Source organism: Drosophila ficusphila, unplaced genomic scaffold (assembly GCF_018152265.1).
Source record: "Drosophila ficusphila isolate 14025-0441.05 unplaced genomic scaffold, ASM1815226v1 contig_414, whole genome shotgun sequence".
Taxonomy (NCBI): Eukaryota; Metazoa; Arthropoda; class Insecta; order Diptera; family Drosophilidae; genus Drosophila; species Drosophila ficusphila.
This window is the reverse complement of record NW_025064328.1, coordinates 9,921,457-9,939,811: the sequence shown is the minus strand read 5'-3', so window position 1 is coordinate 9,939,811 and position 18,355 is coordinate 9,921,457. Positions and strand designations below refer to the sequence as shown.

The 18,355-nt window shown below is 43.1% G+C and overlaps 6 protein-coding genes across 7 annotated transcripts; 2 read left to right on the top strand and 4 right to left on the bottom strand.

Moving 5' to 3' along the window:
* Positions 1 to 776: 776 nt before the first annotated feature.
* Positions 777 to 5,076, bottom strand: LOC108096526 (apolipoprotein D). 2 transcript variants are annotated; one of them, XM_017198209.1, is made up of 5 exons: positions 4,971 to 5,076; positions 3,621 to 3,835; positions 1,508 to 1,662; positions 1,371 to 1,443; positions 777 to 1,215 (listed from the first exon to the last, which is right to left on the bottom strand). In XM_017198209.1, the coding sequence occupies exons 2-5, from the start codon at positions 3,753 to 3,755 to the stop codon at positions 943 to 945; spliced, it is 636 nt and encodes a 211-aa protein (XP_017053698.1). In that variant the 5' UTR covers positions 3,756 to 3,835; positions 4,971 to 5,076; the 3' UTR covers positions 777 to 942. The 2 variants fall into 2 exon arrangements, with proteins under 2 accessions (XP_017053698.1, XP_017053697.1); XM_017198208.2 differs by lacking the exon at positions 4,971 to 5,076 and adding an exon at positions 4,726 to 4,907.
* A 387-nt stretch (positions 5,077 to 5,463) lies between these two features.
* LOC108096936 (peptidyl-prolyl cis-trans isomerase FKBP8) lies at positions 5,464 to 7,701 on the top strand. The gene is made up of 6 exons (XM_017198889.2): positions 5,464 to 5,615; positions 5,733 to 6,239; positions 6,298 to 6,380; positions 6,439 to 6,748; positions 6,809 to 7,039; positions 7,100 to 7,701. Exons 2-6 carry the CDS (start codon positions 5,739 to 5,741, stop codon positions 7,175 to 7,177), a joined length of 1,203 nt encoding a protein of 400 aa, XP_017054378.1. The 5' UTR covers positions 5,464 to 5,615; positions 5,733 to 5,738; the 3' UTR covers positions 7,178 to 7,701.
* Positions 7,702 to 8,206: 505 nt separating this feature from the next.
* Positions 8,207 to 9,559, bottom strand: LOC108096949 (cystathionine gamma-lyase). The gene has a single exon (XM_017198917.2). It carries the CDS (start codon positions 9,481 to 9,483, stop codon positions 8,302 to 8,304), a length of 1,182 nt encoding a protein of 393 aa, XP_017054406.1. The 5' UTR covers positions 9,484 to 9,559; the 3' UTR covers positions 8,207 to 8,301.
* A 205-nt stretch (positions 9,560 to 9,764) lies between these two features.
* Positions 9,765 to 12,274, bottom strand: LOC108096905 (exocyst complex component 3). The gene is made up of 2 exons (XM_017198853.2): positions 11,213 to 12,274; positions 9,765 to 11,154 (listed from the first exon to the last, which is right to left on the bottom strand). The coding sequence occupies exons 1-2, from the start codon at positions 12,182 to 12,184 to the stop codon at positions 9,910 to 9,912; spliced, it is 2,217 nt and encodes a 738-aa protein (XP_017054342.1). The 5' UTR covers positions 12,185 to 12,274; the 3' UTR covers positions 9,765 to 9,909.
* Positions 12,275 to 12,559: 285 nt separating this feature from the next.
* LOC108096882 (ubiquitin-like modifier-activating enzyme ATG7) lies at positions 12,560 to 17,251 on the top strand. Its single transcript, XM_017198823.2, has 9 exons — positions 12,560 to 12,823; positions 12,883 to 13,404; positions 13,464 to 13,676; positions 13,851 to 13,995; positions 14,054 to 14,401; positions 14,458 to 14,622; positions 16,377 to 16,670; positions 16,743 to 16,859; positions 16,924 to 17,251. Exons 1-9 carry the CDS (start codon positions 12,627 to 12,629, stop codon positions 16,972 to 16,974), a joined length of 2,052 nt encoding a protein of 683 aa, XP_017054312.1. The 5' UTR covers positions 12,560 to 12,626; the 3' UTR covers positions 16,975 to 17,251.
* On the bottom strand, positions 14,633 to 16,328 carry LOC108096883 (32 kDa beta-galactoside-binding lectin). Its single transcript, XM_017198824.2, has 3 exons — positions 15,752 to 16,328; positions 15,031 to 15,618; positions 14,633 to 14,975 (listed from the first exon to the last, which is right to left on the bottom strand). The coding sequence occupies exons 1-3, from the start codon at positions 15,841 to 15,843 to the stop codon at positions 14,690 to 14,692; spliced, it is 966 nt and encodes a 321-aa protein (XP_017054313.1). The 5' UTR covers positions 15,844 to 16,328; the 3' UTR covers positions 14,633 to 14,689.
* Positions 17,252 to 18,355: the final 1,104 nt, after the last annotated feature.

Sequence of the window (18,355 nt, the reverse complement as noted above, 5' to 3'; positions counted from 1 at the left end):
CACTCCACAAACAGATCACTGATCACTGATCACTGATCGCTGGGTGGACAAACAGGAACCAGACACCGGAGACCATCAAAACAATAAGTTATATGAGATATGGAATATTTAGAGAACTGTCTACAGCCCGTATTTCTGGGTAACTTTACATAATCTTTGTAACTGAAACAACGTGTTGATTGTAATTTGTATAAATAAACCATCCATAATCGAATTAAATCAGCAGTAGTAGTAATTATAGTAGTAATCGCCGTAGTAGCAACGGTTATAGGCATAAGGAACCGGCACGGGAACCACTCCTGCATATCCAGCATATCCAAATCCTCCGAATCCTCCATAGCCTCGATATCCATAGTATGGCCGACCACCTCTGTAACCGCCTGGAGGTCCTCCTCTAAAGCCTCCTCGTCCTGGTCCACCAAATCCTGGGCCTCTTCCTCCGAATCCTCCACCGAAGCCACCTCTGCCGAATCCACCTCCACGTCCTCCTCCAAAGCCACCGCCTCGTCCTCCTCCGAATCCTCCAGCGTGACCTCCTCCACCGTGTCCGCCTCCTCCTCCACCTCCTCTGGCCTCAGAGAAATTCCATTGGGTGAACAGGAGAACTACGAACAACCAGATCCACAATTGCGACATCTTCTCCAGCCGAAACCTTTCCGATTCGTAAGTAAATCACGACTAAGTTCAGAAGACTGGGAAATTCTATTTATCGCAAGCTAATTAGGACACCCACGTTAATTGGCAACGATCTATATGCACGTATTAAAAATCCCCGATCAAGTTGCTATTATTTGTTTCTGTATTTGTTATTTTCTCATTACTTCGCCGATTCACACTCCTCAATATCACAGCAGCCTAAATGATCAGGCATCAATTGGAATTTGTTCCTTAACCGAATGAACTTAAATATATAGATGGGTGATGGGTCGAGTTCGATGCCTTTCACAACGCCTCTGGGCAGTTTTTGTTTTTGCTAATGACCAGCCTCTCCGGATCCAAGGAGAGTCGCTTCAGCACGTCGTACACCTTGGAACGGATGTCCACCTCGAAGTCCCGATCACGTCCAAGAATCCAGATCTGGTCGGAGTGGCCCAGGGATCCAATGCTGCCGCAGGACCAAAGGATGGCAAAGTTCTCGTAGTCCGTGTAGAGCACCTGGTACTTCCCGGATCCGGGCAGCAGTCGAGCTATCACGTCCGGAAAACGCGTGGTAAACTAATAATAATAATAATAAATAAACGAAAAAAAAAAAAAAAAAAGATTTATGAGAGTTCTATAGTGAAACTATGCGGGATGTCCCAAAATTCTTATCCAACCAATGGTAATATTTAAATATCACATGATGGAGATAAAGTTCATAAAGTAAGTACCTTAAAATCCATAATAGAAGATCGACTATTTTCCGGCGTGGCATAGCCTATGTTAACATTTGGATTACCAGTTCTAAAAGAAAACGATAATATATATAGGTACATATTAAAATCTTTAACAGATTTTAGTAACCTACATGCGATTGATGTTTTTGATGGCTACAGCCAGCTTGAAATTGGCAAACTTTGATTGTTCCGCCTTGTTGTATGGCTCAAATTGAAAAGTTGTGCATCCAGAAGCGATCTCTGGAAGGTAAAACGATCGCTCCACCTCGTACCAGTGGCCAAGGACCTAAAAAAGCAGATTATTTAATCTCATTAGTAATATGTTTTTAGTAATATGTTTTTATTATTTAAGAAGAACAATTTGTAATAATAATAATGTGAATATATAATATAATACACCATCTTTGTAATGTAATACACCTTTTAGTTGTCTAAACATGTTAAACGAAATGTAAGTTTATATTTTAATTGTAAATACACTTAAGAGTTCCTTTCTAATTTAAGTCGGTAACCTTAAGCTCGCCAATAAATATTTTTATATAGCTTTGTGTGACTACTTTGTGAACGCAGTATTGCAATGCCTTATAAATATTTTTAAACCATATGTCTCACATGTTTACTACTTTTATTCTCGAAATGTGTATTGTCTCTTTGTTCTCCAACTGCCCTATCTGAAATGATATCATGCATCCAGCACATTAAGTGCAGCTAGAATCATCTGGTATCCATTTGCCTGAAACACAAAACCTTTCTTGCACTTGGCACGCTTTGTCACCCAGCGTTTCTCTTGGCCAAAAAAACACTTAACTGGGTTACTAATTAAGCCCCCTGCCATCCGACCATCCATCCACCACTTAACCCAAACAATGCGTAAAACATAAACATTTTGGGAACTGGTTTCTGGCTTTGACTGCTGGCCATTGAGAAGAGTCTCACTTTTGGCCACAGCTCATCTGCAGTTCAAAGTCGGCGGAGGGCGCCGCATCGGGTTTAATTACATCCGACGGCGATCCGAGGTCTTTGCCCCGGGTCAAAAGTGGGCGTTTGGGGCGGGGACGATGTCGAATGGTTTAATTCACGCCTGTCAACAACTCAATTGGATGATGTGCCACATGGGGAAATGAGGAGCAGGTCGGCGGAGCCGCATAATGTGAATCACAGATACCTCTCTCATTCGGCCAATTATGCTACATTATCATTTATGCAAATCAAGGCTCAATCAATTTAATTTCAGCGGCTAAAGTGATTGAGCCAATTTTCTAGTCCATGATCTCAGCTGTGCCCCTAAAACTACAGTAAAGTTTTTATAACTAAATAACTACATACGCAGTTTTGATTAAGAGTGCATTGAATAAAACGAATTCCCTAGAAATTTCAATAGAAATTTAAGCGACGTTTTAAAGTTTCTTTTGTGTTTTGTAAAGATTGAAAAATCTCCGAAATTCTCGATTTAATTGGAGTTATCTATTCAATGTACGTGCCAGGGATGCTTGACTGTAGTTCACTTTGTTGTCCTTGGCATACCCATGTCTGAGCATTGGTACTGGTTGATTTACTTCTTTATAAACTAAGTGGCTTGTTTACCATCGGACAGGCCATAAAGCTTTTGTGCCTCTCGTCTCCTTCTGTAAAACTGGTTTGCACTTTACACGGCGGATCGGATTTGGTGGCCTTAAATTGGTTCAAGTTCATCTTATGCACAATCCACGAAATGAGGAAAGGTCTTCGTCTTCGTCCGCCGCCTTGTGCTAATTAATCGAAGATGTGACACGTTAAAGATGATGGCAAAAAAGATACTTTGCTGATTTTACAGTACATCGCATAGTTGTAAGGACAGGTGCATTCGAAAAAGATTGACAGATATTTTTTCTGTAATTCATAATTAATAAGAAACGAACCCATAACAAATTTACCAATGACAACAAGTTTAAAAATTAGGAAAATTTAAGCGGAATTCCGTAAATAAGTCTACATTCCAAAGTTGTTATCTAAAATCCTTTGATTTGTTGAGTTCTATTAAATAAATATGATTGTGTATTAATTGCTCAAAATAAGTTTTGTGGTTATTAATTTTAGCGACTATTCACTAAAGATAAAACCATCTCGCATATATGATTCACATATTAACGTTAAACTTTTAAAGTAGTGCATTTTGCAGACCTCAAGTTCATATGAATAAATTAAAAGCTTAGCCGAACTAGCTATTAATTAACTTCCGGTTCAAGGGGTCAGGAACTAACTTACCCGACTCATATTGAACTTTGGCATCGATGGGTAATTCGGGCAACGTCCAAATCCGTAGGCATTTGTTCCGGCGAATGTGAGTAATAAAACTCCGGATAAAAGCCAAACACTGGAGACAAGTGACTGTCCAGCCATAATTCTTTGTTTGTTTTTTAGTTCACTTTAAATGTTTGACACTTCAGGCGGCAGAATTGGCACAATAGCACTTAAATACACTGTTTAGAATTCGAAATCAGGTAATTTTCATTGAACACAGAATTTACTTGGCTGTGCACAAAGTTATTTCCGATTCGAAGGGTTCACTTGGCCAACGAACTGGGGATCAACATTAGCATTTACATTTCCTCAAAGTAACCCGCCATTAGTATTCCGGATGGGAAGTGTGCGATAATGAAAACGTGCCGTCTACCGGCTTTGTGGAGTGAACCTGGACGACCGTCCAAGAAGAAGTGAAAACCACTAACTGGGTTGGCGGCGCTGTTTATTTATTTTTGATATTTACTTTTTTTTGGCTCGTGCCCGCAGCGAGTTACGTAAAAGAAAAGCCAACGTCAATATGTGCAGCTTGAAACTGGTTGCCCCACCGATTTTCGCACACACAAAAACATATTGCGCATTGCAAAAAGCGGGTAAAAGCGAAAATACCTAATCGAGGAAATGCGGGAATGCATCAATTGTGTCATGGAGTTAGTCAGGTGCATTGCCCGATTTATGGTAAATATATATATACTTTCAATCAACCGCATCAAGTTCAAGAGAGGAAGGAAGTCGGGTTTCTTTTCACGACTTTAACGTTACCGCATAGTGAAAATAAACCATACGTATTTGGTCCAATAGAAAGGTATGAAAAGGTGCGCTGATTTTAATTTGAGTGTCGAATTATTTAAACAATTTTTTACTTTTTAGACTCATTTTTATAAGATTAAAAAGGTTTTAATTAAATTTCGTGGAATTTATTAAATAAAGACTTTTTGAACAAATACAAACAAATTTTATGTTTGTCGTCTCAATTTTACTTTTTCATAGAAAACGAAAGAAAGGTAAGGTGTGGCATAAAGTTTGCAAATTTTCGATAGGGTACATATATGATATGAAAAACCAGTACCTGGATTTAAACCCCCGGCACAACCAAATAGACACTTCCCATCATAGCCAATAGAAAGAGTGTTAATTTCACAGAAAACGACAACAACAAAAAAGTGGCACAAAATAAGCCAAGGCAATTGCTAAACACTCTTGTTGATTTCACTTTGTGCACAAACAAACAAGTGTCCGTTTCGTTTTGCATTTATGCGAGCTGTGCAAAATGCACTGACTGTGTAACACATAAACTGCAATCTCTGTGTTTACATCGTTTTTGCGGTGTTCTTTGCCTTCGCGGTTTTTATCTCGCCAACCCGAATCACGAATAGCGTTTCAAACGCGGATCGTTACATTGATCGTCTGCTCGCGGTAACCGTTGAAATGAAACTGAACGTTGAAATGAATTTGAATTGAATTGAATTTCAGTTCTGGCCACATACATGGTCACACTACTAGTTGGCTACTCCACATATCGATACTCTGATATCGGTAGAAGAAAAAATAAAAAATTTTGCTTATAATTTGTGTTAAAATGGCTTTCTAATTTTATTTCTAAGATAAAATATGGACCACGGCTATTCTTTGCTTGATAATTGTTAAATATTTCGGTAAATTTTTTAAAATATTATAAACACTTTTAAAAAATTGAAGTCCAAATCAAAACTAGATTTCAAGGTGTGCACAGCAATTTATTGCCTACGTTTTACCCTATATTTGATATGTTCCCACCGATATTTTCCAGTCACCGTGACACACCGCCAGCGATCTAACCATTTTGTCCACCTCTAGCTGGCAGTGAAATGCCAAAGGCCGTAAAATTTTTTTTCGTTTCCCTGTAACTTTCTTGTCGTATGTTGCTTTCGAAATCGAATCGAACCTTTTTTGTTATAAAATCCGCGATCAGATACTACCGTAAGTTGGGCTTCCGGGTGTCAGAATTATCCGCAAAAAAGTCCACTAAGACGACTTTGCCCTTGCCCTTTGTTCCGAGTTCCAATAATTTAAACACGTTCACCTCATCAACCCTAGGTAAATATGGATACGGAGAAGTCTAGCAGCAGCTCCTTCGAAGACCTGACCAACGCCGAGGACACCAAAGACATCCGCAAGGTGGCCGCGGAAGAAGCTGCCTCTGGAGATGGAGCAGCACTACCGTCGCCTCCGGAAGAAGATAAGAAGGCGGCGCCGCAGGATGCTGAAGACCCCGAGGACGAATGTGATATACTGGGTAACAAGCAACTTATAAAGCGCACCATTAAGAAGCCGCCGGTGGATGGAGGTAGGCGACCGCTGCGCGGCGAGCTGGTCACTCTGAACTTCACCGGCAAGCTGGACAACGGCAAGGTGGTCGACGACGAGAAAAACTTCCAGTGCCACGTGGGGGACTACGAAGTCGTGCAGGGATTGGACATGGTGGTGCCCATGCTGCAGGTCGGTGAAGTGGCCCAGGTCAGCGTGGATCCCCGCTTTGGGTATGGCTCACTTGGCCTGAAAAAGGAGGGGGAATCCGAGTACCTGGTTCCACCCGATTCGCACGTAAGTTTAAGCTTCAAAAACTCTAAAGAGGGAGTTACAATATTTTAATTTTTTTTAGCTAACCTACGAAATTGAGCTTTTGGATATCAAATACGAAGACTTCGCGGACCTCAAGACGTTCGAAATACTGCGTAAATATGGGTATGCTGATTAGTTGCCATCTGTTTTGGGTTACCTCATAAATAAAACAAATTTTCAGTACTCGCAAGAAAGAACGCGCCAACTTCTTTTATAAGCGTTCGGAGTTCACAACCGCCATTCACCTGTACAGACGTGCTCTTGACTTTCTGGACAATCGAGATGGGGATCCGGAATCCGAGTTCGACAAGGAAGATCTGGATCTTTCGAACAGTGATACGCAGGCCCTGCTGGAGGATCGGTTGATAGTCTACAATAACCTGGCCATGACTCAAATCAAGATCGCTGCCTTCGATGCAGCGCTTCAGTCTGTGGAGCACGTCCTGCGCTGCCAACCAAACAACTCCAAGGCCTTGTATCGCAAAGGCAGGGTATGTTGGCTGCCCAAAACACTAAGATTTCATTCATTAACTCACTGCATAATCCCATAGATACTGGAGGGCAAGGCTGATACCCAGGGCGCCATTAAGTTGTTGCAAAAGGTGGCCACTCTCGAACCCGACAATCGAGCCGTTCAATCGGACTTGGCGAGACTCTTCATCAAGGCTCGCCGCGAGGAACACAACGAAAAGGAGATGTACCAGAAGATGCTGGGGCAGGCTAAGAAAATGGAACAGAAGACTGCCACCAGGCAAAAACAGCCCCTTGTCGACAACTCGAAGGTAAAATCAAAACATACATAATTAAAGAGCTGTCTAATCTCCACTAATTTTCATTTCCAGTTGAAGTTGCTGGGCTATCTGATGGGTTCTATCTTAATTGGAGTGGCTGGCGTCGCTATTTATCGTTACAAGTACTAAGGACAAGAATTGCACATGAACTACTGGTTACTTTAAGCAATTGAAATGCATTTTTTAAGGATATATATAAAAGGCAAAATTATGAATGTTGGAAAGCCGCAGTTGCTTATTATATCGATATGGCCCTTGTTATACATTTAATACTATGCACACTTCACAATAGTATGTATCTTTCAAATGGAATGGTTTTGGACATCGTACATATAATGTTAAAGCCTAAGTTTAATCAATTACATTCTTTCAGACGTGTACTGAAAATTGTTAAAATAAACACAATTTTCTCATCATAGGAATAGATTACCTTATTTCAATATACATGTTTCTGTTCAATTCAAATCAGATTCCTGAAATATTATTTAATAAGACATGCTTGGAACACAATTTAACCCCAATCGCACCATATTTATGATCTAGCCAAAAAGTCGTTTAGCCTACGAGAAACCATATGGATGCAATGATTTTGATAAGCAACACTGATTAGAAATCCCATTTTGTAAATGTTAAATAAAACGGGTTCGATTGGATTTATTTTGGTCTTTTTTTCATGACGAAAGTTTGTTCTTTAAGGTGTAATTCGACATCTAAATAAAAAAAATGGCAATCGGAACATACGTTTTCGTGATATGATTTTATTTGATCGCGACTTGGAAAGATTAGTAGTGTCAAAGCTATATTAAATTTGCTGATTCATTGTTTGTATATAGTAATCAAATGACAATGGACTTTTTCGGTCTATTCAAGGCTGTAGCTATGGGGGGTCATTGGAGATAAAGCTTTAGAAAGAAGAGTATTCCTTTAAATAATCTTTTTAAAGAAATTTGAACTTGCCGCTGACATATAAAAGCAACGAATATGGTTTGTTTTATCCAGATATTACCAATAAAGTAGAATTTGCAGCTGGTACACAAAGGAACAGCAGTTAAATATATGTAAGATAACAAAAATCAGTTTGCTCTATGTCCGCTTTATTAACGAGTATAAATTGCCTCCTTCCACCCCGGAAAGTATATAGAGTATTCTTAACAATCATATGATAAGCGACAAAACATTTTTATTGGGTGGGTTAATTTACAAATAACTGCAGATTTACAAAAATCCTGAGAAAATAATGTGATGTGAGTGACTTAGGCCTTCGAGGAAATGGCAAGGGCCTGCTCTAAATCCTTAATCAGATCCTCAGCATCTTCCAGTCCAACAGACAGGCGGATGAGACCATCGGTGATACCTAGGGTCTTTCTATCCTCCGCCGGAACCGAGGCGTGGGTCATCACGGATGGCAGCTCCGCCAGACTCTCGTATCCGCCCAGACTCTCCGCCAGGGTGAACACCTTGAGGGCCTTCAGAAACGCCGTAGAGTGCTTTAGATCACCCTTGATGTAGAAGGAAAATACGCCGCTATATCCGTAGGTCTGCTTTAAAGCAATCGCGTGCTGCGGATGGGAGGGCAACGAGGGGTGCAGGACCTTTTCCACGAACGGGTGGGTCTCCAAGAACTTGGCGACCTTTAGACCATTCTTCTGGTGCTGTTCCATGCGCAGCGACAAGGTTTTCAGACTCCTGTTCACCTGGTAGCAATCGAATGGCGAGGGCACAATGCCGACGGCGTTCTGCAGGAACTTCAAGCTGTTGTAAAGCTTCTCGGAGTTCATGGTGATGCCGCCCATGACCACATCCGTGTGTCCGTTCATGTACTTGGTCAAGGAGTAGCAAACCAAGTCGGCGCCCAGTTCAAGGGGTCGCTGGAAGTATGAGGTGAGGAAGGTATTGTCCACGGCTAAAATCAAATCCTCCCGCACGCCATGAACGAGCTTGGCAATTGCCTCAATGTCGGCCACCTTCAACAGCGGGTTTGTCGGCGACTCAATCCACACCAGCTTAGTTTCCGGCTTGATGGAAGCCTTAATGACATCCAAGTTTGTGGGATCCACAAAAGAGGCGGAGATTCCCAGGCGGGTGGCCACCTGACGGATCAGGCGGTTAGTTCCGCCGTATACATCGTCACCCATGATGATGTGATCGCCGCTGCTCAACATGGTCAGCACAGCGGTGGTGGCTCCCAATCCCGACGAGAAAGTCAAACCGTATTTCGCGTTGTCAAGAGCAGCAAAGCAGGTTTCCAGAACGGTCCTGGTGGGATTTCCACTCCGGGAGTACTCGTAGCCACGGTGCTCACCCGGAGCATCCTGCTTGAAGGTAGTACTCAGCGAGATCTGCGGGATTACAGATGCACTCTTCCACTGCTCGGCACTCTGGCCTGAGTGGATGGACTTGGTGGCGAAGCCGCTTGGCTGGACTCTGTAGCTCATCTTGTCTGGGGACGCAGATAGTGGGCAACTGACACGTGGAGAGAATCCGTCGCAAATATATATGCTCCTGCCATATGTTATCGCTCAGCCAGTGCCTAAAAGATCACTATTTCGACCATTACAACACTACTTTCGCCGGAAGTGTTGGCGTTCTAGCTATTGAACGGAATCTTTTTAAATATACATCTTTAATATATCTTACCTCTAGCATTTACTGAATATATTGAAATTTTATGGAAATCATTTTAAGGTCTAATGACATCAAAACAACTTCATTCGTATTACCTTTTCTGTGGGTAAATATCTAATAATTTATTGTTGATAAAGCACATTATTTGTATATATTACAATTCAAGCTTATAAGAATAGACGAGTATATACTGAGTAAGTGTTATGCGGAATGGGTCAGAAAGTGGACTCCTAAGACTACCATAGTTTGTCGCTAAACACAATCTCTTTGAAGATACAGTCCTGTTTCGCAATGCTAACCATGGCTTTCTTCGACTTCATGGCATCCTGCACCTTCTCGCGGACCTCGGCCGCCTTCACATCGTTCCGGATGTAGAAGAGCCGAACCAGATGGTCCTCGTTGAGCGACGGATAGCTGCCCAGCAAAGTATGCAGATCTAGGGCCAAGAGCTCGATGTCCGAGCTGAGCAGCGCCGACAGCGTGGATATGAGGTCTAGTGGAGAATCACTAAGGGAAATCTTTGGGGCGATCTTTTCGAAAAACAGTTTAAACCGCTTGGCTTCCGTTTTTATTTTCCTGGTGATGGCATCGCACTCGACGCGAGTCTTCGACAGCCGCTTAGAGAGCAGGGCGCGTATATAGCGCTTGGCCAGCAGCTTCTGGGCCTCGTTAATGACCATTTCAAAGTTATTCGGTCGTAGGTGGTTGTAGTCCTGAAAGTAATCGTCTAGCGTCACGCAGATTGTGTCCACGGCAATGTTGCTGGCCAGCCACTTGGCGGTGAAGAGATCGTTGAAGTGACACTCCATGTCCAAGAAGGCCTCCTCCAATAAGTAGCTGGCGGCGTGAGCACGGATGCGCTGGAATGTAGCCAGCAGACGCTCAAAGTCTTCATAGTGCTCCGTACGCGACTTGGGCCAGTACAGCTGCTTCATTTGTTGTGCCAGCTCCACCATCTGCTGACTGTTGTTTACAATGGTGATAATGTAATGAGTGAAGTACTTAATCTGGTCCCGATTGCGGAAATGGTGCTCCTTCAGTTCAATCACGTTCTTCAAATAAGTTTGTCCGAAGATTTCCACCTGCTGTATGCTCATAACCAGAGCCTTGAACGTAAGCTCCTGATGAATTGTGTTGGTAACCTGCAGATGCTGATTGATCATATCGAATATGATAAATGGTGCCGATGTTTGATAGAACGGTTCGTCCTGATCGGGCACCGTCTCGGTAAACCACTCCTGCTTCTCCGTCTCTGCGGCCTTGGTCATCCATTCCTGGAAGTTGCGCTGCATGTTCTGCAGATACTCATCCTCAAGCGCCTTTAGATGTTCCGGTCGCAGCAATGGTCCGATTTGTCGATGCACATCCACGTTAAGATCAGGGTGGGACATTAGCTCAACGCCGGGATACGTGTGAGTAACCCAGGCCATCATTGATACATATTCATTACCCTCCAGACCAGACCGTACAATGGTGTCCAGCTAAAAAGAAAAATATTCGTCAAGTAATGATCCTAAAGAAAATGTTGTGCCTGCTCACATAGCTGGACAATCCTTCGTGGTAGAACTTGACGTACTCCCCAAATATGTCGTAGTGCGGTGGGAAGCAGGGCACGCATAGCGATTTAACCACACGAAGGTCCTCAAGGATGATTTGGCGAAGAATCTCTAAATCTCGAACCAGCCACATTTTGTTGTCCGCCCGCTCTTCTAGTTTGGAGCCCTCAATGCGCGTGACCACCGACTGCTGAAGCACGTTCATGATCATGCGCCGCCAGGCCTTAGGCCTGCCAGGCGGAAGAAATCCGGTAACCTTTTGCTGCTGCAGGGCGAACTGGTCGTTCTTCTCTTCGCGCTCAATGATGCGAAGGGCAGTCACAATGATAGTAGGTTTTTTGCGTAAAGTGTTCAGCGTGCGGCTGAGGATCAGACGCAGCTTCTTCTCGAGTTCTTGTGACACGGTGTCCACCTTCTCGAAGTGGCGCTTCAATGTGATTTTGTCGGAGGCGTGCTGCTTAGGCTGTTTGTGTAACTCGTAGAGTAGATCGTCCCGGGAGTTCTCCAGATCCGCCAGACACTGATGGGCATTGAGCAGCTTATCGTCCTCGATAAGTGCCATTGTCTTTTGGACGCTGGCGTCCACGTTGAAGATGTGCTTCAAGTTCTCCATGGCAGTAGCATACTGCGAGTGCTTAGTATTCTCTTCCCGAACGACTTCCAATGCATCGTAGATTTCGGGGACGCCCCTCAACAGGCGTTCCACCTCGACCATCCGGCGTCTCACCTCGCGCACGTCCTGCATGCAGGTCTCCAGCTGCTTGAGGCCCACTCTTACTCCGTCTAGTTGGCCTTGCATTCCGGTCTTGAGAAGCGCCTCCACGGAAGCCTTCTTGCGGGCTATGCGGTGGCGGTACTGTTCCACCTTCTCCAGCTGACCAGGTCGCTGCAGCATGTTTTGTATGTCTTTCAGGGCCGCCTGGCGCGCCTGCTCCTCCAGCTGCTGCAGATCCATATTTAATGGTTGCGGTTGGAGATATCCTTTTCTGTTTTGGTTTGGATAGTCTTCGTCAGAAGTAGGTGTGCTAGTGTGACCGCTGTCGACTTAAGCCAAATCCCCTGATTCGAGAAAGCGAAAACTCTACAGTAGGACCTCTACAAAAAAAAACGTTATAATCTTAAAGATAGAAGAACTATGATATTGTCTTGTAAACCTAAGCTTAAAGTTTTTTGTATGGGCTATACAAATTTTTATAAATAAACATACAGTTTTTGCTATATTATAGCATTAGACCACACATCACATAAGGTTTTCTGTTCTATAACAATTTTTTGCAAATCAACGTCGTGCCACTGTTGGAATCGATAAATATTCTCTGTTTGGGCCAATCGCAATCGAGAGCTTTGTTTATAATTTGCAGGCAAAAAACTGAACGTAAACAACGCCCCTCGGAAACATGAGTGGGGATAAGGAAATGATTTTGCAATTTGCACCATTTGAATCTTTTGTGTCGCCTACGTTTTGGCATAAGCTGGCAGAGATTAAACTGGACCACGATCGCCTATCCGATTCCAAACGCTCCATCTCTGGACACTATACCAACCGAAATGCCAAGGGATGTCTCCTGGAAGTCGATTACACAGCCTACAACAAGTAAGTTGGATCAAGTGTACTGAATTGTGTTATACTCGCTCATATATCCGCATTTTTAGGAATCCACAGCCACCGAAATTCAGCCATTCCGCCATCGGCACCATCTACAACAAGAACACAATCGAAGAGTTCAAGGCCCTGGACAAACTGCAACTGCTGGCCGATGAGGGCAAGGAACTCGTAGCTGATATGAGCAATGGTGGGGTCTTCAGGGATCCCAGCTTGTTGACCCGGTTCTTTGTTCTCTCCTTTGCCGATTTAAAGTGCCACAGCTATTACTACTGGTTTGCCTTTCCCTGCCCTCTGACGCCTACCCTAAAGCTCCAGGGTGCCGTCCAAAAATTGCAAGACATACCCAATAGTACAAACTTCACTGATGCCTTAAAAGCCCTGCCCGCTGAGTCACAGAACTTTTTTATTATGTATGCCGATAAGGAGCAGAAGGTTTTCGAAGCTCGAGAACTAAGTTCCCTGGACGAAAAAGAAGTAGAACAATACTATTTTGGTTTCGCCGATCCCAGCGAGTACGAGCACCCAGCTTGGTTGATGAGAAACTATGCAGCTTTTCTAATCCATCAGTTGTGAGTATTCAATTTAAGTACATTTACCTCTTGAAACAACAAACTGCATTCCATTGCAGCCCATCTTTTGTTGGCAAAACACTCAAGTTTCTTGGCCTGCGATACAACCAACAAATGCAGTTGGGTGACAGCCGTATTTGGCAGGTGATTCAAACCGAAGCTTGTAATCTAGAACAAACCCCGGCGGTACAATTTGTAGGATGGGAGCTTAATAAAAATGCCAAAATGGGGCCAAGAATGGTGTGCATGAGGGACAGCATGGATCCAGCCAAGTAAGATAGTATTTAAAAACAAATTTGATAAGAACTATCAGTAATGGAAACTGTATGATTATTTGTAGATAATTGTAACTACCTGAAATATTTTATTTTAAAACCTAAGACCCCCAATCATGACCTTGTTCATTACTGATTATTATACACCAATTAATTAATTTTTGTACATAGGTTGGCTGAAAACTCTGTAAACCTGAACCTAAAGCTAATGAAGTGGCGCCTAGTTCCCGATCTTAATCTGGAGATTATCTCTCAAACCAAGTGTCTGCTATTCGGAGCTGGTACTTTGGGGTGTGCTGTGGCAAGGAATCTTTTAGTAAGTTCAGGCAACTTTATTATACACAACCGAAAATCCTTTATTTGCAAATTTCAAGTCCTGGGGCTTCAAGCACATCACACTGCTGGACAACGGCAAAGTAGGGTTCTCGAATCCAGTGCGCCAGAATCTCTACACTCATGCGGATGCCGTGGCGGGAAATCGGATGAAGGCCACCACAGCTGCAGAGAGGTTGCGAGAGATTAATCCCTCTGCAGAAACAGCAGGTCATGTGCTGGAAATTCCAATGCCGGGACACACCATTGGGGAATCACTGGTTGCCCAGACTGAGGAGCACTTACAGGTCATAGAGCAGCAAGTGCGCAACCACGATGTCATCTTCCTGCTCACGGATTCGCGTGAAAGTCGTTGGCTTCCCACGTTGTTGGGAGCAGCCAACCAAAAGGTGGGTATAATAAAATATCTCCCACAATAAATGCATCTAATATTGGGTATTTCCAGATTGTAATCAATGCAGCTCTGGGCTTTGATAGCTATTTGGTGATGCGACATGGTAGTACTCGCGAGGAAGCAGGGGACGTTGCTCAGGAGATCGCTGCACTCAAGTGCATCAATGGCAACCAATTGGGTTGCTACTTCTGCAACGATGTCACGGCCCCAGGAAATGTGAGTTAAATTGTTTAATATGATAGCACTTGTATTTTCAGACTTGGTTAGTTTGGTTTTATGAATACTAGACACATTCGTAGTCATGGCGGGAATACTTTTCGAAGCCAGCGCAGGTGGGATCCCCGGTCTGAAGGTGATCCACACCGGTTATCTGCACTACCAATCCATTTATGCTGGTTATCTTGAAGCCCACTAGATTCATCATGGCATTTGGTGTGCGCCATGCGTAGCTGAAGAAGTTGTAACCATCCACGGCGGTAAGGACCTCCCGCTCCGTAAAAGCTATCGCCAGTTTGAACTGCTGGTTGAAGACAAACGGAAAACCGCCATGACGCTCCTCGTTTCCGAATCTGCAAAAGAAATCAATTAATATTTTGGGATTGACACATCGTTAAGCCAGCTTACTCAAAGCTTTTGTTCATTGAGTTGCGCACCACCGCCTTGTCATCGAAGCGTACGCTAAAGTGGAGCTCCTCGCGTTTGGTGTCCGAGTCCATAAACTTGATGATGAACTGGCCCTTCTTGTTTTCGAAGCAGCGAGCCGTTAGGACGATCACATGGCCAGCGCTAAATAAAATGGGCTGGTCATTGCTAAACGCCTTGAAGTAATCCGATGCGTGGATGGCGGGCCACGGATTGGGAAACACGGTACGGTGATCAACCTGCTTGATCACCTGGATCTGGTCCCGGATCTCCAGCGCACGGAGAGCTCCCAATGGCATGCGATAACGGAATCGGCAGAATTCCCGACTGTTTATCGAAATTGCAAAGCTGTCCTCGAGGCACAGGATATAAACCAAAAAGAACTCGCCACTGACGATGGGATTGGGCAGCGTGTTGGGGTCCAGTACGTGGGTCTCCTCTTCTCCCCAGGCACCGTTCACCCGGGAATTCCTTACGATCACATCATTGCGGAAATAGCACGAGAAGCGCAGCCCAATGTCCGCGTTTGGATCCACCGTGCTCTTGGCCGTGCAGAGGTTGATGTGGAACCTAACAAAAACAAGCGATCATAATCAAGACATTAGTCACGAACTGATAAGAAGCCCAGTTTGCAAACCGATTTGTCACGACGCGGTTCCGGACAGTCTGTAGAGTCAGAATTCGAGTCCAGGACACCACTTACCTAGCTGCTCCATCAATCGTCTTGGCCACGACCTCCAAAACATGACCAAACTCCAGCGGATGCGAAAGATTGCCAGCGAATTCGGTCAACATGGTCCCAGTTTGTTTTAGCCAGCAATTACCAATCGAACTAGCTGTTGCCTTTGCACTGAACGAACGCAAAACGAATTTATTTTGGGGCCGTGGGAGAGTCCGGAGTTCCCCGGCTCTCCCGTTTGCCGGAGTCTTATCTAATCAGTGATGGGCGGAGCGGCGGGTTACTCAAGTAACCGATAGAACCACTAAAGTTTCTATACTTTGCTTTCGGTGTTTAAGTCTAACTGATTGTTTTGTTCTCGCCTGGAGGCGTCATCTCTGTTTGCTCGGAGCATGTGTTTGTTGACACTGGAAAGCTTTCGAAAGCTTACGATCTTCTACTGCATCAACGTTAAAGCTGTTGGGGAACACATTAAACCAGTGTAAATACATATATATACCTAAACTTGGAATGAACACAAAACTTTCTTTGAAAGTTCATTTACTGCATTTTACCTGCATCAAGAAATAATTTTTGGTTTACTAAAGATGTTTTAGCATAATATTATTACTTGCTTAGATTCTTCTGATCTTCTTTTCTAATTGTCCAGTCGCTTAAGGATCGTACTTTGGACCAGCAGTGCACTGTGACCCGACCTGGAGTATCCAACATTGCTGCTAGCTATGCAGTGGAATTACTGGTGGCCTTGCTCCAGCATCCTCAACGGGAACAAGCGCCCGCCTACTACGCCCAGAGTGGGCGTGGCAAGTCGGAGGAGGCTGATGGCAAGGTGCCGGAGGGTCTACTGGGAATTCTCCCCCACTCCATCCGCGGATTGCTGTGCAACTATGAAAACATTCTACCCGCGACCCAAAAGTTTGCTCAGTGCATCGCTTGCTCAGCGGTAAGAAAATCAATACATTTTTAGTTGAACTTATTCAATTAATTTAACACTAATAATTTAATGTACGTACAGGCTGTTTTGGATGCATATAAAAATGACGGTCATGCCTTCCTCTTTAAAACTTTCGAAACAGCCAAATATCTTGAGGACTTAACAGGAATCTCAGAGTTTAAGCGGTTGAACAGTGAGGTTTGTAAAATTACAACTTTATGTGATCAAATATATATTTAAATTGTTTATTTATTTTGTACAGATAATTGATTTTGATGATGAAGAATTTGAAATGTCGAGCGAGGAAGATTAGCCTGCACTTACTTAACATTCTGTTCTTCTGCCTCTTTCAACGTATAAAAGAATGGTCCAACTTATAGAGGCTTTTATTTACCAGCTTGGATTTTTTGCAGAATTAATTATTTCAGCTCAGCAAGCATTTAAAGTCCAATGTCAAAACCAAAAATGTGTGTATTGATGTTTTTCTATATTGTCTAGTCATTAAGGAAATTGTGAATCAATCCATTGAAATTATATTAATATATGTATTTACTTTTGAATATTTAAATAAATTTGAAAATTGAAAATCAGTTATCAGAGAATCAGAATATTAGCACAAACACTAATTGATAATGAATCATGCGCATTTTTACATGTTTGTTCACATAATATCAGCATGAAGCTGATAAGAAACTCATTCAAAAGCGCAAATATTGTTCTGATCTGAAAATTCCCATTTTAAAGGTTGACAAATACGAAAATATTGTTTTCAATGCCCAGCCGGTCATTGATATTGTTATTAGCTGCATTATTAAAGACGAAAATATAAAAAATAAAGATGAATATGCGTTTTAAATTGTTTTGGGAATATGCAAATGCTTTACATAGTGGGCCAGGTATGCGAAAAGAACAGTTCAAAGTTGAATAAACTTGGTTAGAAAGCCACGAACTGATCGCATATGCTAATTAGGCGGTGGTTAAGGGGTAAAATAGCTGACATCTTTAAGATACGCTAAATATGGAATTCGCTTAACATTTAAAAATAAAAAACTAGCATTTTTAAACTGAAAAGTATTTTAATCTTGGAATTGGGAAAAAAATGGTTAGAAAAGTAGGAAATAAAACAATGCAGTTTTGTATTTTGTTTTTTAACAAAACGAGCGAATGTTTTTTTCACTCAAAATGCTCCAAATAATGTGGGTCCAAGTGTTTCGAACTAAACAAATATTGGCAGTACTTGACATACAATTTCGTATGGGGCCTTAATTAATTTCAAAACACCTTTCATCATCTGACCCCAGGCAAGAAATTGGCTAGAGAATTCCGTCGAGTGACTTTGGCCAAAAGGCTGGCGGCCATTTCTCTTGGCCAAAAACGCAAACAACAAAGAAGATCAGCCGAGGAAAAAAAAACGGCACGACTCCATAATTAATAGTTGGGCCGGGGGAGAAATGTATTGAAATATCTGGCCGCTCAACCTCGGATCGACATGGTAGCATAAATTTCGGGCCGGGCCAACTGAGCAAACAACAACAAGCCAAGTTGAGACGAGTGAAACCGCTTTGAGTTTGGCTCGCGGTCTCGGAAAGCGCTCAAAATGCCAAACGAGCTGCGGTGCCGCTGCCAGCGTCGTTTTTTGTCACTCAAATTGCGTTTTGAGTGGAAACTGGCGATTTGCGGCCAAGATCTCCATA

What these genes read in the sequence shown, in the direction of transcription:
- LOC108096526 (XM_017198209.1), bottom strand. Translation starts at nt 3,755, where the DNA reads ATGGCTGGACAGTCACTTGTCTCCAGTGTTTGGCTTTTATCCGGAGTT. An exon ending in ATCAAAAACATCAATCGCAT is followed by an intron (nt 1,444 to 1,507) that starts GTAGGTTACTAA and finishes GTTTTCTTTTAG; the next exon opens with AACTGGTAATCCAAATGTTA. An exon ending in CTTCTATTATGGATTTTAAG is followed by an intron (nt 1,216 to 1,370) that starts GTACTTACTTTA and finishes TATTATTATTAG; the next exon opens with TTTACCACGCGTTTTCCGGA.
- LOC108096936 (XM_017198889.2), top strand. Translation starts at nt 5,739, where the DNA reads ATGGATACGGAGAAGTCTAGCAGCAGCTCCTTCGAAGACCTGACCAAC. An exon ending in TGGTTCCACCCGATTCGCAC is followed by an intron (nt 6,240 to 6,297) that starts GTAAGTTTAAGC and finishes AATTTTTTTTAG; the next exon opens with CTAACCTACGAAATTGAGCT. An exon ending in CCCTTGTCGACAACTCGAAG is followed by an intron (nt 7,040 to 7,099) that starts GTAAAATCAAAA and finishes TTTCATTTCCAG; the next exon opens with TTGAAGTTGCTGGGCTATCT.
- LOC108096949 (XM_017198917.2), bottom strand. Translation starts at nt 9,483, where the DNA reads ATGAGCTACAGAGTCCAGCCAAGCGGCTTCGCCACCAAGTCCATCCAC.
- LOC108096905 (XM_017198853.2), bottom strand. Translation starts at nt 12,184, where the DNA reads ATGGATCTGCAGCAGCTGGAGGAGCAGGCGCGCCAGGCGGCCCTGAAA. An exon ending in ACGAAGGATTGTCCAGCTAT is followed by an intron (nt 11,155 to 11,212) that starts GTGAGCAGGCAC and finishes TTTTCTTTTTAG; the next exon opens with CTGGACACCATTGTACGGTC.
- LOC108096882 (XM_017198823.2), top strand. Translation starts at nt 12,627, where the DNA reads ATGAGTGGGGATAAGGAAATGATTTTGCAATTTGCACCATTTGAATCT. An exon ending in TGGGAGCAGCCAACCAAAAG is followed by an intron (nt 14,402 to 14,457) that starts GTGGGTATAATA and finishes GGGTATTTCCAG; the next exon opens with ATTGTAATCAATGCAGCTCT. An exon ending in TTAAGCGGTTGAACAGTGAG is followed by an intron (nt 16,860 to 16,923) that starts GTTTGTAAAATT and finishes TATTTTGTACAG; the next exon opens with ATAATTGATTTTGATGATGA.
- LOC108096883 (XM_017198824.2), bottom strand. Translation starts at nt 15,843, where the DNA reads ATGTTGACCGAATTCGCTGGCAATCTTTCGCATCCGCTGGAGTTTGGT. An exon ending in ACGATTGATGGAGCAGCTAG is followed by an intron (nt 15,619 to 15,751) that starts GTAAGTGGTGTC and finishes TGTTTTTGTTAG; the next exon opens with GTTCCACATCAACCTCTGCA. An exon ending in TCAATGAACAAAAGCTTTGA is followed by an intron (nt 14,976 to 15,030) that starts GTAAGCTGGCTT and finishes TTTCTTTTGCAG; the next exon opens with ATTCGGAAACGAGGAGCGTC.